At 34.8% G+C, this 17802-nt stretch overlaps 1 protein-coding gene across 6 annotated transcripts in view; it reads right to left on the reverse strand.

The window, feature by feature from the left end:
- LOC127837211 (MOXD1 homolog 2-like) overlaps positions 1-16884 on the reverse strand; it is a 172883-nt gene extending 155999 nt beyond the window's left edge. Inside the window, exons 1-9 of one of the 6 annotated variants that reach the window (XM_052364140.1) lie at positions 16689-16872; positions 12874-13063; positions 9658-9790; positions 4485-4586; positions 4122-4301; positions 3533-3702; positions 3059-3302; positions 2649-2745; positions 1894-2057 (exon numbers count right to left, since the gene is read on the reverse strand). In XM_052364140.1, coding sequence (XP_052220100.1) covers positions 1894-2057; positions 2649-2745; positions 3059-3302; positions 3533-3702; positions 4122-4301; positions 4485-4586; positions 9658-9790; positions 12874-13063; positions 16689-16699 — 1291 coding nt within the window. In that variant the 5' untranslated portion in view covers positions 16700-16872. Of the gene's footprint in view, positions 1-1893; positions 2058-2648; positions 2746-3058; positions 3303-3532; positions 3703-4121; positions 4302-4484; positions 4587-9657; positions 9791-12873; positions 13064-16688 lie in introns of all 6 variants that reach the window. The other 5 variants (XM_052364141.1, XM_052364142.1, XM_052364136.1 and 2 more) reach the window with 5 other exon arrangements.
- Positions 16885-17802: the final 918 nt, after the last annotated feature.

The following is a 17802-nucleotide window of genomic DNA, read 5'->3' on the forward strand; positions in this document are numbered from 1 at the left end:
TCGGTTTTTCTGTTGCATATCGGCATTAATGTGAAGTTGCTTGTTCTTATCTACACTAACGGGGTGTAACTATTTTTCAAAATCATGTAGGCGGTGAATCCAGTTAAAGTTTGATTTTTGGGACGATTCGGGCTCTTATTTCAATGACGCTTTTAGTTCTATATTGCAAATGTGTCAAGATCGTAGTTCTTTTTCCTATTAAATATTGCAAATGTGTGACGATCAAAGCTTTAATGGCATATTATCCTTAATTCCTATGGCATATTGCAAATGTGTGACGATCAAAGTGGGAATTTCCATTGCATATTGCAAAGTGTCATGATCAAATTTCTGAATCAAACTAAATATTGCAAATGTGTGACGATCAAAGCGTTAATTTGCATTTCATATGGCAAATGTGTCATGATCTTAGTACTAATTCCAACTAAATATTGCAAATGTGTGACAATAAAAGCGGTAATTTCCATTGCATATTGCAAATATGTCATGATCTTAGTTCTGATTCCTACTTAAGATTGCAAATGTGTGACGATCAAAGCGTTAATTTACATTACATGTTGCAAATGTGTCATGTTCTTAGTTCTGATTTCAACTAGATATTGCAAATGTGTGACGATCAAAGCGGTACTTCCTATTGCATATTGAAAATGTTTCATGATCTAAGTTTTGATTCCAAAAAAATATTACAAATGCCTGATGATCAAATCAGTAATTCTTTTTGCATATTGCAAATGTGTCATGATCTTCTTTCTGATTTCAACATAACATGACATATGTCTGATGATCAAATCAGTAATTTCTATTGCATATTGCAAATGTGTCATGATCTTAGTTCTGATTTCAATATAATATGACAACTGTCTTACGATAAAATCAGTAATTCCTATTGCATATTGCAAATCTGCTATGGTCTAAGTTCTGATTCCAACATAATATGAAAACATGTCTGACGATCAAATCAGCAATTCATATTGCATATTTCAAATATGCCATGATATTATTTCTGATTCCAATAATATATGACACATATCTGACTATCAGATTAGGTATACCTATTGCAAATTGCAAATGTGTCTTGATCTAAGTTCTGATTCCAACAAAATACGACAATTATCTGAAGATCAAATCAGTTTTTCCTATTGCATATTGCGCACGTGTCATGATCTAAGTTCTGATTCCAACAAAATATGACACATGTCTGACGATCAAATCAGTAATTCATATTGCATATTGAAAATGTGTGGCGATCAAAGCGGTACTTCCCATTGTATATTACAAATGTGGTAAATGTGGTAAATCAGTTCTGATTTCAAATTACGCATCGCAAATTTGTGACGACCTTAGTTCTGACTCCCACGTACATTTCAAATAGGTAATAATCTAAGTTATAATAACAATTGTATATTGCATCTGTTATGTTGTAATTCTAAATCAAATTGCACATCGCATGTGCGTATGTGTAACAATTCTAATTTCCATTACAAATTGCAAGTGTGTCATGATCTAAGTCCTTATTCGAATTTTTCTTCTCAAATGTGTGATTATCTTATGTTTTTGTTCTGGCTTGGTACATTACCATGTTATGATAATCTGGCTACTGATTCCCAAGGTACAGTTGATATGTTTGTTAACGTGGGTTTTTATCCCAATTGTACCTTGCCGATGTACGATCATCGTTTTTATGATTCCTATAGTACATTCAAATGTGTGATTTTCTAAGTTCTGATTTCTATTCCACGCGACTTTGTGATGATCTAAGTTTCTAAAATGATCAAGTTGATTCCCGTCGAATATATATAATGTTTGATGATCAAATGTCATTTCCCCATAGTACATAACTAAAAGGTAGAAATTTAAATATAAACATTCATTTCTTATAGTTACAACGCGTACTTGTAATTTTGATGTTTTCTTTCGGGTAGAAGGAAAGGAAAGAATAGCACATTTCGTCATGCGTCGCCTCTCCGCTAAACGTGGTAAGGTTACGCTTTCGGGAATCGAACACGCAGGTGGTTTTTAACTCGTCACCGGGACGAACTACGACCGGGTCCGCGAAACTGTTGATACCAAGAAAGTGCATTAAACATATATTGTTCTTCACAAAAATATCTTTCTCTTTCTATTAAACTGGTTAATGTCTTATGATGCAATAAAAGCATGTTTGATATGGTTTCTGATCATTTCGGGCCGAAGACAAACTTAGCGATTCGGTCCGATACGATCTCAATCCAAATACGACTGTTGATACCAAGAAAGTGTTATAATTCAACATATATTGTTCTTCACACAGATAGTTCGTTCCATTTTAATAAACACGGTTAATGTCATATAATTGAATAAGAGCATTTTTGAACTAAATCTGTTCTTCAAATACGATGAAATGAAGTATTTGAACTATTGGTACAATTGTATTTACTTATGATATATGCAATCATTACCTGGGACATTAGTATCGGTAGATTTATTATAAACATGCCATATTTCTTGGTATTCCCATAAAATTATTCCTGTGAACTATTTGAATCTACTCGAGAAATATTACATTTGAAATAGATCATGATCGAACACGATAAAGGGATATTGGATGGACTCAAGGATTAGAAAAGTGGATGTAAAACAAGGCCAGTCATTGTTTCGATATCTACTACCTGTAAGTCTTTGGTGCGTTATAATCGTAGGCATCGTCCTTTGCCAAATATTGGACCCTGCTTCCGTTCCTGATCAACTCTGTTATCTGCGCCTTACCTGCAAGTATTCACATTGGATCGACTTTGAAATTATAGTTATGTAGCAAATGATAACTTAAGTACAAAAATGGTCGAACGGACCTTAGTCGATTCGATTAGTAAAAAGAAACCGGTCAAAAGCCAAAGGTCAAGAAGTAAAACATTTTATAACAAAAGCACAACACTTTATGTACGACACACAATAGATCTGAATCAAAAACCAAAAGTTCCTAGTCTGCACCATTAAGTCAAGTATATCCATTATAATACAATCGAAGTCATTCTTAGGAAAGCCCCCGATGAACCAGAAGCAGTTTCTAAAATAAATATACCAATAAGATGCATATGGTTGAGAGCTGAAGCCACGTGTATGTCGCCAGTCATAAGCTGTCTGCTACAAGTTGCTGGAAATGAGCCAACCTCCACGTGATCATCGGTAAAGGGCGGGATTAGAAAATAAGCCTGACCAATCGTCAGCACGCCGGCATTGTTGAGGCGGAGATTTTCGGTCATGTAAAACCTGTAGCCTGAACTGTCGTTGTATGTGGACATTAACTTCGGATTATTCCAGTGAAGCTGCAAGAAGAAATATCTGACGAATAAAATATCAGTGGATTTGTGGTCCATCGATAGGATATATTTCATGCATACGGTAAGATACGTCTCAGAATATTTCATATCATGCACAAACCTCTATGTGTCAACCTTCACAATCCACATGTATCGTCTCCTGATTTGAAAACGGCAAATATGCCTTTAAATCGAAAGGCTGATATGTTACGTCGGCTTTCAATGAAGATATTTACCTCGATGATAGCGTATTTCATCGCACCGCGCGCTGCCCCGACCAAAAACCCCATGTTTTCGTTGAAACACTGCCCGGAAATGCCTGCAGTCCACACAGAAATAATTTCCGAGCACTGGGCCTTCATTACGTCACATTCCGCCGGTTTGTCTAGCGGCCCTGGGGCGGTTTCTGTGAGAAATCAAATAATGTTTCTATCCTAAACAAGCATACCGCATATATGAGTATATATATATATATATATATATATATATATATATATATATATATATATATATAGGCGAGGTTCCCGTCAAACATTGAAACACTGACCCAACATAAAAATATAATTCTTAATTTTACATGACTTGTCTGATCTGCATAACTCGGAATGATTAACAAGACTGAGACCAACGTATCGATTTCAAAAATACGACAAAAGGATTTCAAATTATTGACAAAATCCGAACATTTTTTTTTATTTATTAGAGCAATTAAAGCATATTTTTTAGACCTACGTGCTTATTATGTATTTCCTCTTCATAAATTTAAATATTTCAAGTAAATATACATCAAAGCAATTCATCGAATAGGCAACAGTTAACACGTACCTAAACCAGGACATCCGTAAATTATAACGTGATGCATGACGTCAATATTGTCAATGATTGGTTCACTTGCGATCATGTGATACGTCTTGTCAACGGGAAGTTGAATGTTCATACACATGTACGTGGTCTCCTTGTCAGGAACGGCAGTCTCCGGTAACCTGTATTCGAACTGCTTCGTGTCTGTGGGAACATACATATCGGTATAGTTGATCATGTTATTGGTATGACGTCATTTCTATTGGTGAAAATCTGACGTCAATATATTCGTACAAAAAAAGCGTAAAAACACTATGTTTCAACCAAGATAAATATATCAAGAAAATTATGAAAATATTACACATTCAAATTGTGTAAAGCTCATACCGTTATTATGGATGGCGGGGCACACAAATTCTCTTGTGTTTTGGCAATCTACAAATGAATTCTTTCCGACGCATTGACTGCTACCAATCGGTTCACATACTCCTATTAACAAATAAAAATGAAATGCTATTAAAATTAGCACACAAAAAAAACAACACGTCTTTATGCCGAGCTAAGCCTTTGTTTGCCAGTCAGCATTCCGCTGAAACATGACTGACATGTATGTGCCCCATCCCGGGATCGAACCCGAGATCTCTGGATTTTAGCAAGCGCCTTATCCACTGAGCTATGGAGGCACATCTTACATGAAGTTCTGAATTCATATACAACTTATCATACGGCACTTTCTACAAAATTAATATCAATAATATAATATTATAAATTCATATACCAGCATGTGAAAAAGAAATCATGTAATGAGTGTATATCAGCTGATACAAAGACAGAACAAACACTCATTTAAATAACAGATAACGATACTAAAACACTAAATGCGTTGTTGCTGGTCGGTTTTGTTTGACATATCAAGAACGGATGTATTACCTAAAACAAGAGCTGTCCCCATAGTATGACCTATGCCCCCAAAAACAGCTTTGATAGTTATGTAAGACTGCTAAATAACACAACAAATTGTCGAAACCTAAATACCAACCCTAACTTCAAGGTCATGGAGTCAAGATTTGTGTGTGTCTGGAAAGTTCGTTTCCATATACGCATGCATACCAAATGTGAAGACTATACTTCAAGAGACATAGAGTTATATTAGCATTTTTGCAAAATCTAAACGCAGATTTCAAAACCTAAACACAGGCCCAAGGGTTAAGGTCACTAGCAGAACTCCAGATAAGGATTTAGTACAAGGAGTATTTTACCCCCTGATATTTTTGTTAAAGGGTATTTAACACCTTTGTTTCTGCCATAAAGAGTATTTATGAATATTTAGGGGTATTTACCATTTTCATAGAAAACTGACATAGCACATGGCGTGTTAAATCTAGAAATGTTATTATTTGTTACTGATATTAATAAATGCAAACGCAATAACTTTTAAATGGTGATATGAACTGACTTTCTTTCAAATATTCATCTAACACGTGTTGTATCTCTGTCTTGGGTCTTTCTTGCATATAGTATTCATTTAGTACACGAACTTCATTTTGCAATTAAACTAAGTTATGGCACTGCTTGTACCATTGAAAATAAAGTCACACTGCCTGTGGTCAATGTAAGTAAACTATAAACTTCTTCAATAATGAGATCTCTAAAAAATATTTGAACAATTTTATAAGCATCATTAGAGTTATCTTTATTGGCATATTGCAATATACAGTTACTCCCTGCAGGAGCCGCTGTTCGCTTGAAACGTCCCTGTTCCCAAATAAGAACACGATGGGCCGCCGTTTTGATAACAAGGTTCTTTTGATTGACTTACTTTTGTTTCAAAGGTTAACTTACACTAAACACTTAACTGGATTATTGGTTAAACCGATTACGCACTATAATCGATCAAAAATACGTACCAACATTTGTATTGCGTATTAGGTCTTTTCGTAATTAAGAAGTTGTCTCCCATTCGGGTAGGTATCACGAGTTTCCCGTGTAAAACGCGGTCCGCCTAACATGCGAATATGACTCATATCCGCGGATTGACCGAAAAATGCGGATATGGACGAATACAGGCAATATCGACACTTTGTCTGCAATGTTAAATATAAAAAAAACACAATATGGGTTAAATATGTTAGTATTGTCTCAAAATATAACAATTTAATACACATTATAATTTTCCAACTCTTAATTTATATCCGCGAACATGACGAAGTGCCAGAAGATTGTTTCAGGGCTACATACCACAAACAATATAACCATGCCGACACCACATATGTTTTGTTGTATAAGTTTACATAATATTTTTATATAATATACTGAATGTATTATTATTCTTGATGTCGTCTTAAAACTTTAGTATTTAGATATACAATATGCTTTAAAAAATATTAAACTATTTTTGGGCCGATTATCGCCAGACCACAAGTAATTAATGATGTTACTTTTCCCTGGTTATATTTTTATTTGAATTCAAAATGTTTATTTAAATATACTGAATGTTATGAATGCAGTAAATATTGTCTGAAATGTCACTGTTTCAAGTGGCATTTTTCATTTGAAAATAATAATGATTTCAAATGCGCGAATATGATAAAATCGACGAATGTGGTTTATACAATAAAGGATCTATATTTGTAGTGCAATAATAACTTTCTGCAAGGTAAAAATATCATATATTTAATTGTTACTATTTATTTTATGCTTTCCGGTGGTTTATTGAGAAATATAAGTGAATGAAAACTGATAACTTCAATGTTTCAAACAGTGAAAATTAACAGTGAAAAATATCGATAATTTTCACTTTTTACTGTGACATGACGACATTTTTTGACGAAAGGACGTCATTATCCAACCGAAAATCTTAAGTTAAACTCTTATATGTCCCGATTTTCGTAATTCCGTCTTGACAGAGTTGTCGCTCGTGCGGGTAAGTATACCTACTTCCGGTGTTAAGGAAAACAATGGGGAAATACTACTGTTCCATCGTCAAATGCTTAATTGTAGCGGTATAATAGGTACATTTTAAACAAAAGTAACATTACATAAATTGCTTAAAGACTCATTACAAGAAAAGTTTGGATGACAGCAATTAGCCGATAAAAATTGATTTCCAACGGCGTATACTCAAGTCTGGTCCGACCACTTTCGAGACGGAATCGGTCCAAACTCTGTTGACCGAATCAAAATTCCTACTGAAAATTTACCACAGTGCAAAGTAGTAACAAAACATGAAAGAAAGCAGTGTATATTAAGACAGCCACTTCCAGAAAATATCCCTGTCACCTCTGCCCTACATTTTCATTCGTAAGTACCAGACAGGTAGCATGTTTTGTAGTCATAATCCAAATTGTCCACATCATGTTCATATAACCATTATAGTTGCACTGTTATTGAAAAGCAATGCATGTCCCGCTATATATTTCGTTACTATTATGTTTTAAAAGTGAATGTAACAGCTGTAATATTAATCTTAAACATATAGGCTTCGTATTTTAACTTTTCGAGGTATTGGATATGAACTGTTGAAATATTAAAGAAAAATCTAAAAACTTTGCGGGACATGCATTGCTTTTTATTAACAGCGCTCATATAATGGTTATAATCATTATTGAAACATTTACATGTAGCACTACGATATCATTTGTTCATTTGAATAAATACAATAACGTGCATATTTTTACGTACCAATAAACTATAATATATATTAACAAACAAATATAAGATATTTTACCTTGCATATTTAATACATATTGTGTATTATTCATTGGACATTGGCATGAGCATTGCAGTAAAAGTGTCGATATTGCTTATATGCATCCATATCCGCACTTTGGTAATATCCGCGGATATGAGTCATATACGCATTTTAGACGGACCGCTTTTACTCGGGATACTCGTGATACCTACCCGAATGGGAGACAACTTCTTAATTACGAAAATCCCGAATTGTTACGTACTGGGACGATTTTTAAAGCGTTTTTTTTTATATTTTCAATGCGTAAATACGCAGATACGCATCTTATCTGGAGCTCTGGTGACTCACAGGGGTCAATTTTTTTTTGGTTAGTGAAAGGACTTGTCCAGATACACATGCATACCAAATATGAAGGTAACATCTGAAGCGACATAGAAGTTATGAGCATTTTTCAAAATCTAATCGCAAATCTCGAAACCACAACGCGGAACGTCAGTTCAAGGTCAAGATCAAATGGGTCACAATGTGTGTGCGTATGGAAAGGCCTTGTCTATATACACATGCATTCCAAATATGAAGGTTACATCTGAAGCGACATAGAAGTAATGAACATTTTTCGAAACCTAAACGCAGATTTCGAAACATAAACGAGGACCCTAAGTTCAAGGTCAAGGTGAAAGGTGTACAAAGTTGTGAGCGTATGGAAAGGCCCTATCCATATAAACATGCATACCAAATATAAGGGTTACATCTGAAGAGACATACAAGTTAAGAGCATTTTTCGAAACCTAAACACAGATTTCGAAACCTAAACGCGGACCCTATATTCAAGGTCAAGGTAAAAGGGCTAAACATGTGTGTGCGTATGGAAAAGCCTTGTCCATATTCGCATACATACCAAATATAAAGGTACTTCTTATGAGTATTTTTCGAAACCAAAACGCAGATTTCAAAACATAAACGAGGACCCTTGGTTCAAGGTCAAGGTGAAAGGTGTACAAAGTTGTGAGCGTATGGAAAGGCCCTGTCCATATAAACATGCATACCAAATACAAGGGTTACATCTGAAGCGACATACAAGTTAAGAGCATTTTTCGAAACCTAAACACAGATTTCGAAACCTAAACGCGGACACTAAGTGCAAGGTCAAATTCAAAGGGGTCAAAATTTGTGTGCGTATGGAAAGGCCCTGTCAATATAAACGTGCAAACCAAATATGAAGGTACTTCTTATGAGCATTTACCGAAACCTACGCGCAGATTTCGATACCTAAACGCGGACCCAAAGTTCAAGGTCAATGTAAAAGAGGTAAACATGTCTTTGCGTATGCAAAGGCCTTGTCCAAATACACATGCATACCAAATATGAAGGTTGCATTTTAAGCGACATAGAAGTTATGAGCATTTTTCGAAACCTTAACGCAGATTTCGAAACCTAAACGCGGACCCTAAGTTCAAGGTCAACATGAAAGGGGTTAAAATGTGTGTGCGTATGTAAAGGTCTTGTCCATATACACAAGCATACCAAATATGAAGGTTACATCTGAAGCGACATTAAAGTTATGAGCATTTTTCAAAACCTAAACGCAGATTTCGAAACCTAAACGCGGACCCTAAGTTCAAGGTCAAGGTCAAAGGGGTCAAAATGTGTGTGCGTATGGAAAGGCCTTGTCCATATACACATGCATACCAAATATGAAGGTTACATCTGAAGCGACATAGAAGTTATGAGCATTTTTCAAAAAAAATGTGACGGGCAGACAGACAGACGGACGGACACACTGACAGACAGATGGACAGTGCGATCACTATATGCCCACCTTCGAGGGCAAAATAAGAAAAATTACGCGTTAACTGGTTTATACTATACCCGGATGAGTAATCCCAGTTGTATCCTGAGGGGCCGACCCCTTCGTCCAGACGCAGTTAGGGTCTCCCAATTCTTCTCCGTTTGTCCGTCCGTCTCCGTCGGAGTCCTTCCGGCAAAATGCGGCGTCCCAAACCTTCAGGTTAAGAATTGTAAATCGACAGTGGTTTTGATTTTTAAACTGCTCAAGACGCGAATTTGAAGGCACTGTCGCAAAAGAAGCATAAGTAGAGATAGATCAAGCAGAACGCTGTATAGTAGTAGATGTTAATATAAAAGAAGTGATGTAAACAGTACTTGTTGGTGTAATAAAAGTACACTATAATTAGTTTAATCAACAGTACTAGTTGATGTAATAAAGGTGCAATATAATAAGTTGTATCAACAGTACTAGTTGGTGTAATAGAAGTACAATATAAGTAGTTATATCGACAGTACTAGTTGGTGTAATAGAAGTACAGTCCACTCTCGTTATCTCGACATCGGATATCTCGATATTCTCGATATGTCGAAGTAAGCTCAATGTCCCAACATTTTTCGTTCTTTATCTATATAAATAAACATCGCATACTAGTATCTCGATTTTTGTTATGTCGAATAATTCGATATCTCGATATAAAATGGTGTCCCGAGTCCCGATTGTACATGTATTTACTGTGGTTTATCTCGAAGTGCGAATAACTGTCCCAGTGTCGGCAAAAGGTGAAAAAAAATATGTGATACTTCACCGTCCCGCTTCGCCCGGCTGCTCCCGATACTGTGTGGTAGTAAATTAATTGCATCAATGATCACATGATGTGTAATGTCGTTAGCCATTAACACTTGAGTTAAGCATGTCACTTTAACTGTCACTTTAACATCAATTAACTGCAATTAATACACAGCCTGCCGAAAGGCCGAAAGACTAATAGTTTTTACAAACAACATTCCAAAATTCCGGAACGTAATTTACGCATGTTCAGATGGAAAACCAGTGTCTTGATTGGACGTCAATTGCATCATAACTTAAAATAGCAACATTACCGGATGTTTACTCGACAGTCTGGAAAAAAATATTACCGCATGTGTTCATGCAATTATGTAATACTTAAAACGTAATTTTAAGCATTTAAATAGCAAAATTAATCGTGCCTCGTAAAAACTTGTTTATATCAGGTAGAGAGTATTATGCCACACGGTGACGGCTTTAGTAAGACCACTAAGCAGATATTTAGATGTTAAAAACAAGGTAAATTTTCGTCTCATTATTCTTTGAAAACGCCTAATCGGATATCTCGAACTCTCGTTATCTCGATATTTTTTCTTTTGTTCCCGCCGACTTCGAGATAACGAGAGTGGACTGTACAATAAAATAAGTTATATTAACAGTACTAGTTGGTGTAATAGTACTACAATAAAAGTAGTGATGTTTACTATAGAAGAAGATGTCATAGTTGTCGAATAGAGGTAGTGATGTTAACTGAAGTAGTAGGTGAAATATATGTACAATAACAAGTATTGATTTTAACTGATGTAGTAGATTTATTATTAGTACAGAAGAGTAAGTGATGTAAATAGTAGTAGTAGGTGTAATAGCAGTTCATTAAAAGCAGTGATGTTAAAAGACGTAGTAAGTGCAACAATAGTGCAGTAGAAGCAGTGTTGTTAACAGCAGAAGGTGAAGGTGAAATAAGAGTACAATAGAACAAGTTGTGTTTGTATATTAAAGGGGCCTTTTCACAGATTTTGGCATTTTTTAATTCATTCATTAAATGCTTTATATTGATAAATGTAAACATTGGATCGTAAAGACTTCAGTAAAAAATCAAGAATAAAATTTAAAAAAAGGAAAAGAACATTGCCCGGAGCAGGTTTCGAACCAGTGACCCCTGGAGTCCTGCCAGAGTCCTGAAGTAAAAACTCTTTAGCCTACTGAGCTATTCCGCCGGGTACACATACTAGACGTATTTTATACCTTATAAAAGCAATCTTCGTAGTTTCACAAAATTTAATGACAAAAACAGAACTCTCCAAATTATTCAATCGTTTCGCGTTGCAACGCTTTATAATTTTTAGGTTTTAAAATCGTCAAAAGATGCATATAATGGCTATATTAGACCATGGTAAATGTTCAGTATTTCTGTTTCCTCACAAATATCATAACTAAAACGAAAATGTGCGAATCTGAAACAACTTTTTCTAATTTTGTCAATTTACCAAAGCGTGAAAAGATCCCTTTAAAAGTATGTGCAATAGTAATAGAATAGCCGTAGTGATTTTCAAAGTAGTTGAAGGTGTAATAATGGTGCAAATAAAGAAGTGATGTTTACATTGGTAGTAGGTGAATAGTTGCAAAATATAAGTAGGGATGTTTACAGTAGTAGCATATGTGTGTAATGGCACTACAATAGAAGTAGTGGTGTCTACAGTAGTAGTAGGTGTAATATTATTACAATAGAAGTAGCGGTCTTTATAGTAGTAGTTGGTGTAATAGTAGTACAATGGAAGAAGTGTTGTTTACAGTATTAGAACGTGTAATAGAAGTATAAAAGACGTAGAGATGTTACAAGTAGACTACTTGTAGTTCTAATAGTAGCACAACAGAAAAAGTGATGTTAAGAGCAAGCGTTAGTGTAATAGTAATACGATAGAAGTAGTGTAGGTAACAGTAGTAGAAGTTGTAATACAATGTAGTAGTACAAAAGAAGAAGTGATGTTAACAGCAGAAGTATGCGTAACAGTTGCACATTAGAAGTAGTGGTGTTAATATTTAAAATATGTGTAATAGTAGTTCAAAAGAAGAAGCGGTGTTAACAGTAGAAATAGGTGTAATATTAGTACGATAGAAGTTGTAATGTTAAAAATGGTAGTATGTGTAATATAAGTACAATAGCAGAATTGATGTTAACAGTACCATTAGGTTCTGTAGTATTTCACAAGAGAAAGTCCCGTTAACTGTAGTAGTATGTTTTATATTAGTACAATAGAAAGCGATGTTAACAGTACTATGAGGTGTTATAATAGTTCAAAAGAGAAAGTGATGTTACCAGCAGTAGGTGTAATAATAGCAAAATAGAAGTAAAAATGTGTTCAGTGTAGTAGGAGTGGTTTTCATTGTGCTCTCGTTTTGAACGGTTGATAATTTTGTTATGACTTAGATAGTAGTTTTGGTGCTGTTGTTGGTTATGATGATGGTGGTTGATCTGATGATGGAGGTGGCGTTGTTGTTAATAGTAGTACCTGTTTGTTAACTGCGAAGTCCTTTCCGAACGGATTTCTGGTGCCCGCACCCCCGGGATTTTCATGACCGACCCCGTCCCATTTTTTACTGCTGTTACAAGGGTTGGTAACGTTGTACCCGTTTGGAATGTTGTCTCTGTAGAAAGCGTAGGCGTGGACACTTGTCACACATAACGCTAAAACTGCTAACCTGAAAAGACAGGTTAATAAAAGTTGTCGTAAAACTGGGTTACTTAAATCTTCTGTTCTAGATCCGCGCTTGTTTAAATATATGAAATACGGGTATGTTTGTTTTTTCGCTAAGTATATGATGAAAATATTATTTGATCAATGATAAATTTGCAAACCGCCAACGCTATTGCCAGTAAATAAGGAGAATGTTAATTCAAATATATTCCATTGTCAATACGACAAGAGTGCTGCAATGTTTTGCTCAATGGAGCCTGTCAACGATAAGCAATTAGACCCAAATTTATTTCGACCAGACAATTGGATACGTTTAACCCTGGGTACATGAAACATCAACGTTTATATTTAAGGATCTTGTGTACATAGTTTCCTACTTTGAAAAAAAAAACTATTGACAGTACACGCTGCAAAAGAAACGGTATTTGGAAATACCTTAAATGATGCATGCGTGAATAAAACACGTTTAAATAAAGCATTATCTATTACCTTCATTTTAACTTGTGCCGTAGGTTATCTATATAGAGCGCTGGTACCTGGCCACTTCAGCATTATGAATATGATGAGTATTTTAATGTTGTTTAAAGAGACTATTTTGCAACGATTATACTATATCATCCATATCGATTTTATAACAATATTTACTTTCGTTTTTTAATCTATGACAAATTTAATTGAAAATCGAAATTTTGAAACACTGTGAATATGTACCTTTAAGGTTTATTGAAAACTATTCGAATGGGTTCACCGTTAAATCATCATAAATATACTGCGTACGTGTATGCTGCAAATGCAAATGAGAACAAGTACAAATATGACATAGTCGATATAGGTTTTTTTTCAAGCCAAGTTTATCGTGTTTATTGGCGTCGCTCTGGAGAGCGGCGACTAGTATGTAATGCATTTTTTTTCGCTGATGGGCGGAGCAGTTATTGTACGGATCAATGTATATATTTTTGTTTAAAGAATATCTTGCATGGTGGTGATTTTTTGTGTAAATTAGAGTTAATAAGTACTGCATTTGTGCCTATTACATTTATTACAACATTTATTGCCAATAATGCAAAGTTAATTCTTTTAATTTATAGCTGAACACAGCGACTGGGCACTAATAAAGATCACAGGGACTGGGAAATACGCGAACCGGAGAAACTTTATATAAATAGTCAACATTTTTGTCTGATATTTTAAACAGTCGACGTGGTGTAGCGGATGAGGTGTCCGCCTAGCGATCGTGAGTTGGTGGGTTCGCTTTCCAGGCGGGGAGTATTTATTATATATTATTTATTTTATTTATATATACGATATTTTAAAAATATATATATGTATTATATATTTTTATATTATTAAAAATAGAATTTAAAAATACTGCGTTTTAATGCGACCTAAATACAACGTTGCACATTTTTATTAAAATTAATGGATGCCGCGTGGTGACAACGTTTATTAAAATTTCTGACATCTCTTAAATATCTTTTATCCCACTTTTACAGCGAATTCGGTTGATTAAAGCCTCGTTTATTAAATTTCATCTATAATCAACGGCACGTGTTACGTTGTTAGGCTACGTTGTAAGCAAATGTAGTTCCTTGTATATAACGACTAAATGTTAAATTAATGTTATAAAACTTTAAGATTTGCAATTCAATATGAATAAAATTGTAATTAATAACGCACGACTCTTTGTCACATAACAATATTCTGATTGTAAAAAATGAATATTTGATCAGTGGTTATTTTTGGAACGCGGAGTAATACACTGACATTGGTAACACTACAGTCATTATCAAAGTACGACAAACACTCATGAAAACGCGTAATTACCAAGTTAAATTAATTTTGTTTAAATAAAAAGGTTTACTGAATAAAAAGTTGGATAAATAGAATAATAGGTTAGTGTTGATTATAGATCAGGTTTATCATGCTCGGCATGAAATCGAAAAAGCACTCGCCAAGGCTCGTGCTTTTTGTTTTCTAAGCCTCCCATGAGTTACCTGATCTATAATCAATACTAACCTGATATTCTATATATAAAAATACACGTGTTTTTATATCAACAAATAAATGCAAACAACACATCTATTTTGCATGTATTTTTGTTGTTGTTTATGGTTGTCTATCATAGGCCCTAAGTACTATCCCTACCACATATAGAGCTCGAAGCGCGACACGTATTATTGATTGTAACAATGAGTTGTGATAAAGGAAGCAGCCGCTTATCAAGGAGGAGCTGTGTCCCAGCAACCCGTTTCCATAGAGTCAAGCACTGCTCGGAGTTTTTTTTAAGAACCACATATAGAGCGCGAAGCGCGACACGTATTACTATCCAGGTGGTATGGACCCTTTGGTATGGACTTTTTAGGTGACACTATCAATGCGCATTTTGTGAGATGAAGCAGATTTTTTAAAACCCACACAGTTCTGTTCCATTAATGAAAATTGCACACGGCGCAATGCAACTCGCGAGACAATGCGTTCACCTCCTTCCTGTATAATATGTACCGACCAATAAATGCGCTTATTTTGTTTTTAAAATGAAGTGAGCAATCGTGTATATCCTATATATAAAAATAAATGCCAGTGTGTGTCTTTTTTTTCTGCATATAACACCCTAGTATATCGCAGGCCGAAAGGGCCGTTGTCGACATCACAGCGGATAATGGGTATGTGGGATCAATTATATACGTCCTTGCCAAGTTACTTTTATATTAAATAAAAGGTATGTTCGATTAAGTAAAACGTCATTTATTTATGCTTATTTGGACTTTGGCAGCTGTAAAATTGTGTGTGAGTGAGGGGCTATTTTTATGTCTACTGATGTATTTTATCATAAGAACAGGTGAGCGTTTATGTGAAAAGGCGTTTCTGAGGATATACACAGTATTTGAGTCTATGACAAATCTTAAACTGTTGGGGAAACTGTGCACAAATACAAGACAGAAAATGTCGTCTTCAAATAAGTGAAATAACTATCTTAAACCCTTTTCGTTCATTTAATTATCGACCAGTTACACCGGATACTGATACATAAACATCCACCATTCGCGAGTCCTTTTATTACATCGTAAATACTTGTCAAGCGTGTGTGATTTAATTATTGGTCATTGTGCTTTAAGTGGTCTGTTTTGGTTCAAATCAAATGCACTGGATGATATTCTCAAATAAATACCTACTTCACAACCGGACACGAATAAAAAAGTCATTTTAGTATTTGTATGCAAAAACTAATATAAAATACCAACATGAACTATATAGCTAGAAAACTGATACAAAAAGAAACATATTTAATATTTCTTTTTATGGGTTTAAAATGTCGTTATTTGTGTTAATACGGTTAACCTATTTTGAATAAAAGCATTTTTATGTCAAAACATCGTGTTCGTCCGGTCTCAAGTTAAAAGCAACAACTACAGTTACTATATTTACAGCTTTGAACGCTTGTCTGACCTTTTTACGTCTCGATTTAATCATATAAAATAGGTGCAATGAATACGCGATTTAAAATGTTTAATACCACCATTGAAACAGCAAAATACAGTTTTTACACAAGGATTTTGATATAACTTAGGTAAATGCAAAATAAATCCTTAATATTTAGCTCGATACAGTAGAAAAATGTTAAATTTTACCTCAGGATCATCGTTCCCAATAGTTGTTTGTAAATGTAACTATTTCAAAAACTCCAACACGACTGTGCCTTATCTTGTATGTTCTGGTACGGTTTCTTTCAGCTACGTTGTCTATGAACCGTAAACGGGATACTAGTATTTTGCTGCATTAACGCGGACACGGGTGCTTTAAATAGAACAATCAAAACATGTAAATACTTACCATATCATTTAAATATACTACGGTTATCACGGTGCAAATCAAAACGTGACTGCCTATAGGTATATACTTAAAGATGTCAAACAAGATAAGTATGAAACACAGCCATACACATAAATACACGCGTTTTATATATCTCGACGAATAAAAACGCTCAAGAAACACTTCAAAAACGAGTGGGTAATTTATCATGTTAGTTCAATACGTCGCACAAACTAAATGAAATAACAAACATATCAGGACATTGCATTCCGCCGTCTCTGTCTGTGGCTGTCATGTTTTTACCAGCGAAAACAAACACTCCAGGCACCTGATAAAAAAGTTTGATGAGTACACTTCGTGAGTAAAATCATTAGAAAGCACGGTTTACTTTCGCCCTGTAAAGGAATTTTATAACGAATTTTAAACGTTGATATTTTACATGCGAACATTTTAACAGCACTTAAAACAACTAATATTAAAGAAATCGTACATATCAAGTTCAGTTAAATGTCAATAAGGCCCCTAAAATTCACTGATGCGGAATAAGCTTACAATATGAGCACGTCTACCCGATTAGAATACCGCATATCAACTGTCATCAAATGCGGGTCAATAATTCTGATATCTTGCGCGGTATTTTTTTTATTGGCGTCGCGCAGGAGCGCGGCGACTAGTATGTAATGCATTTTTTTTTGCTTATTGGAGGAGAAGTCATTTTACGGATCAATGTATATATTTTTGTTGTCATAAATAAACTTGCATAGTGGTGATTTGTTGTGTACAGTAGAGTAAATAAGTACTGATGTTGTGCCTATTACATTTACTTCAACATTTATTGCCAATAATGCAAATTTAATTCTTTCAATAAATAGCTAAACACAGGGACTGGGCATTAATAAAAGATCACAGGGACTGGGCAAATACGCGAACCGG

Source organism: Dreissena polymorpha, chromosome 7 (genome assembly GCF_020536995.1).
Source record: "Dreissena polymorpha isolate Duluth1 chromosome 7, UMN_Dpol_1.0, whole genome shotgun sequence".
NCBI classification, from domain to species: Eukaryota; Metazoa; Mollusca; class Bivalvia; order Myida; family Dreissenidae; genus Dreissena; species Dreissena polymorpha.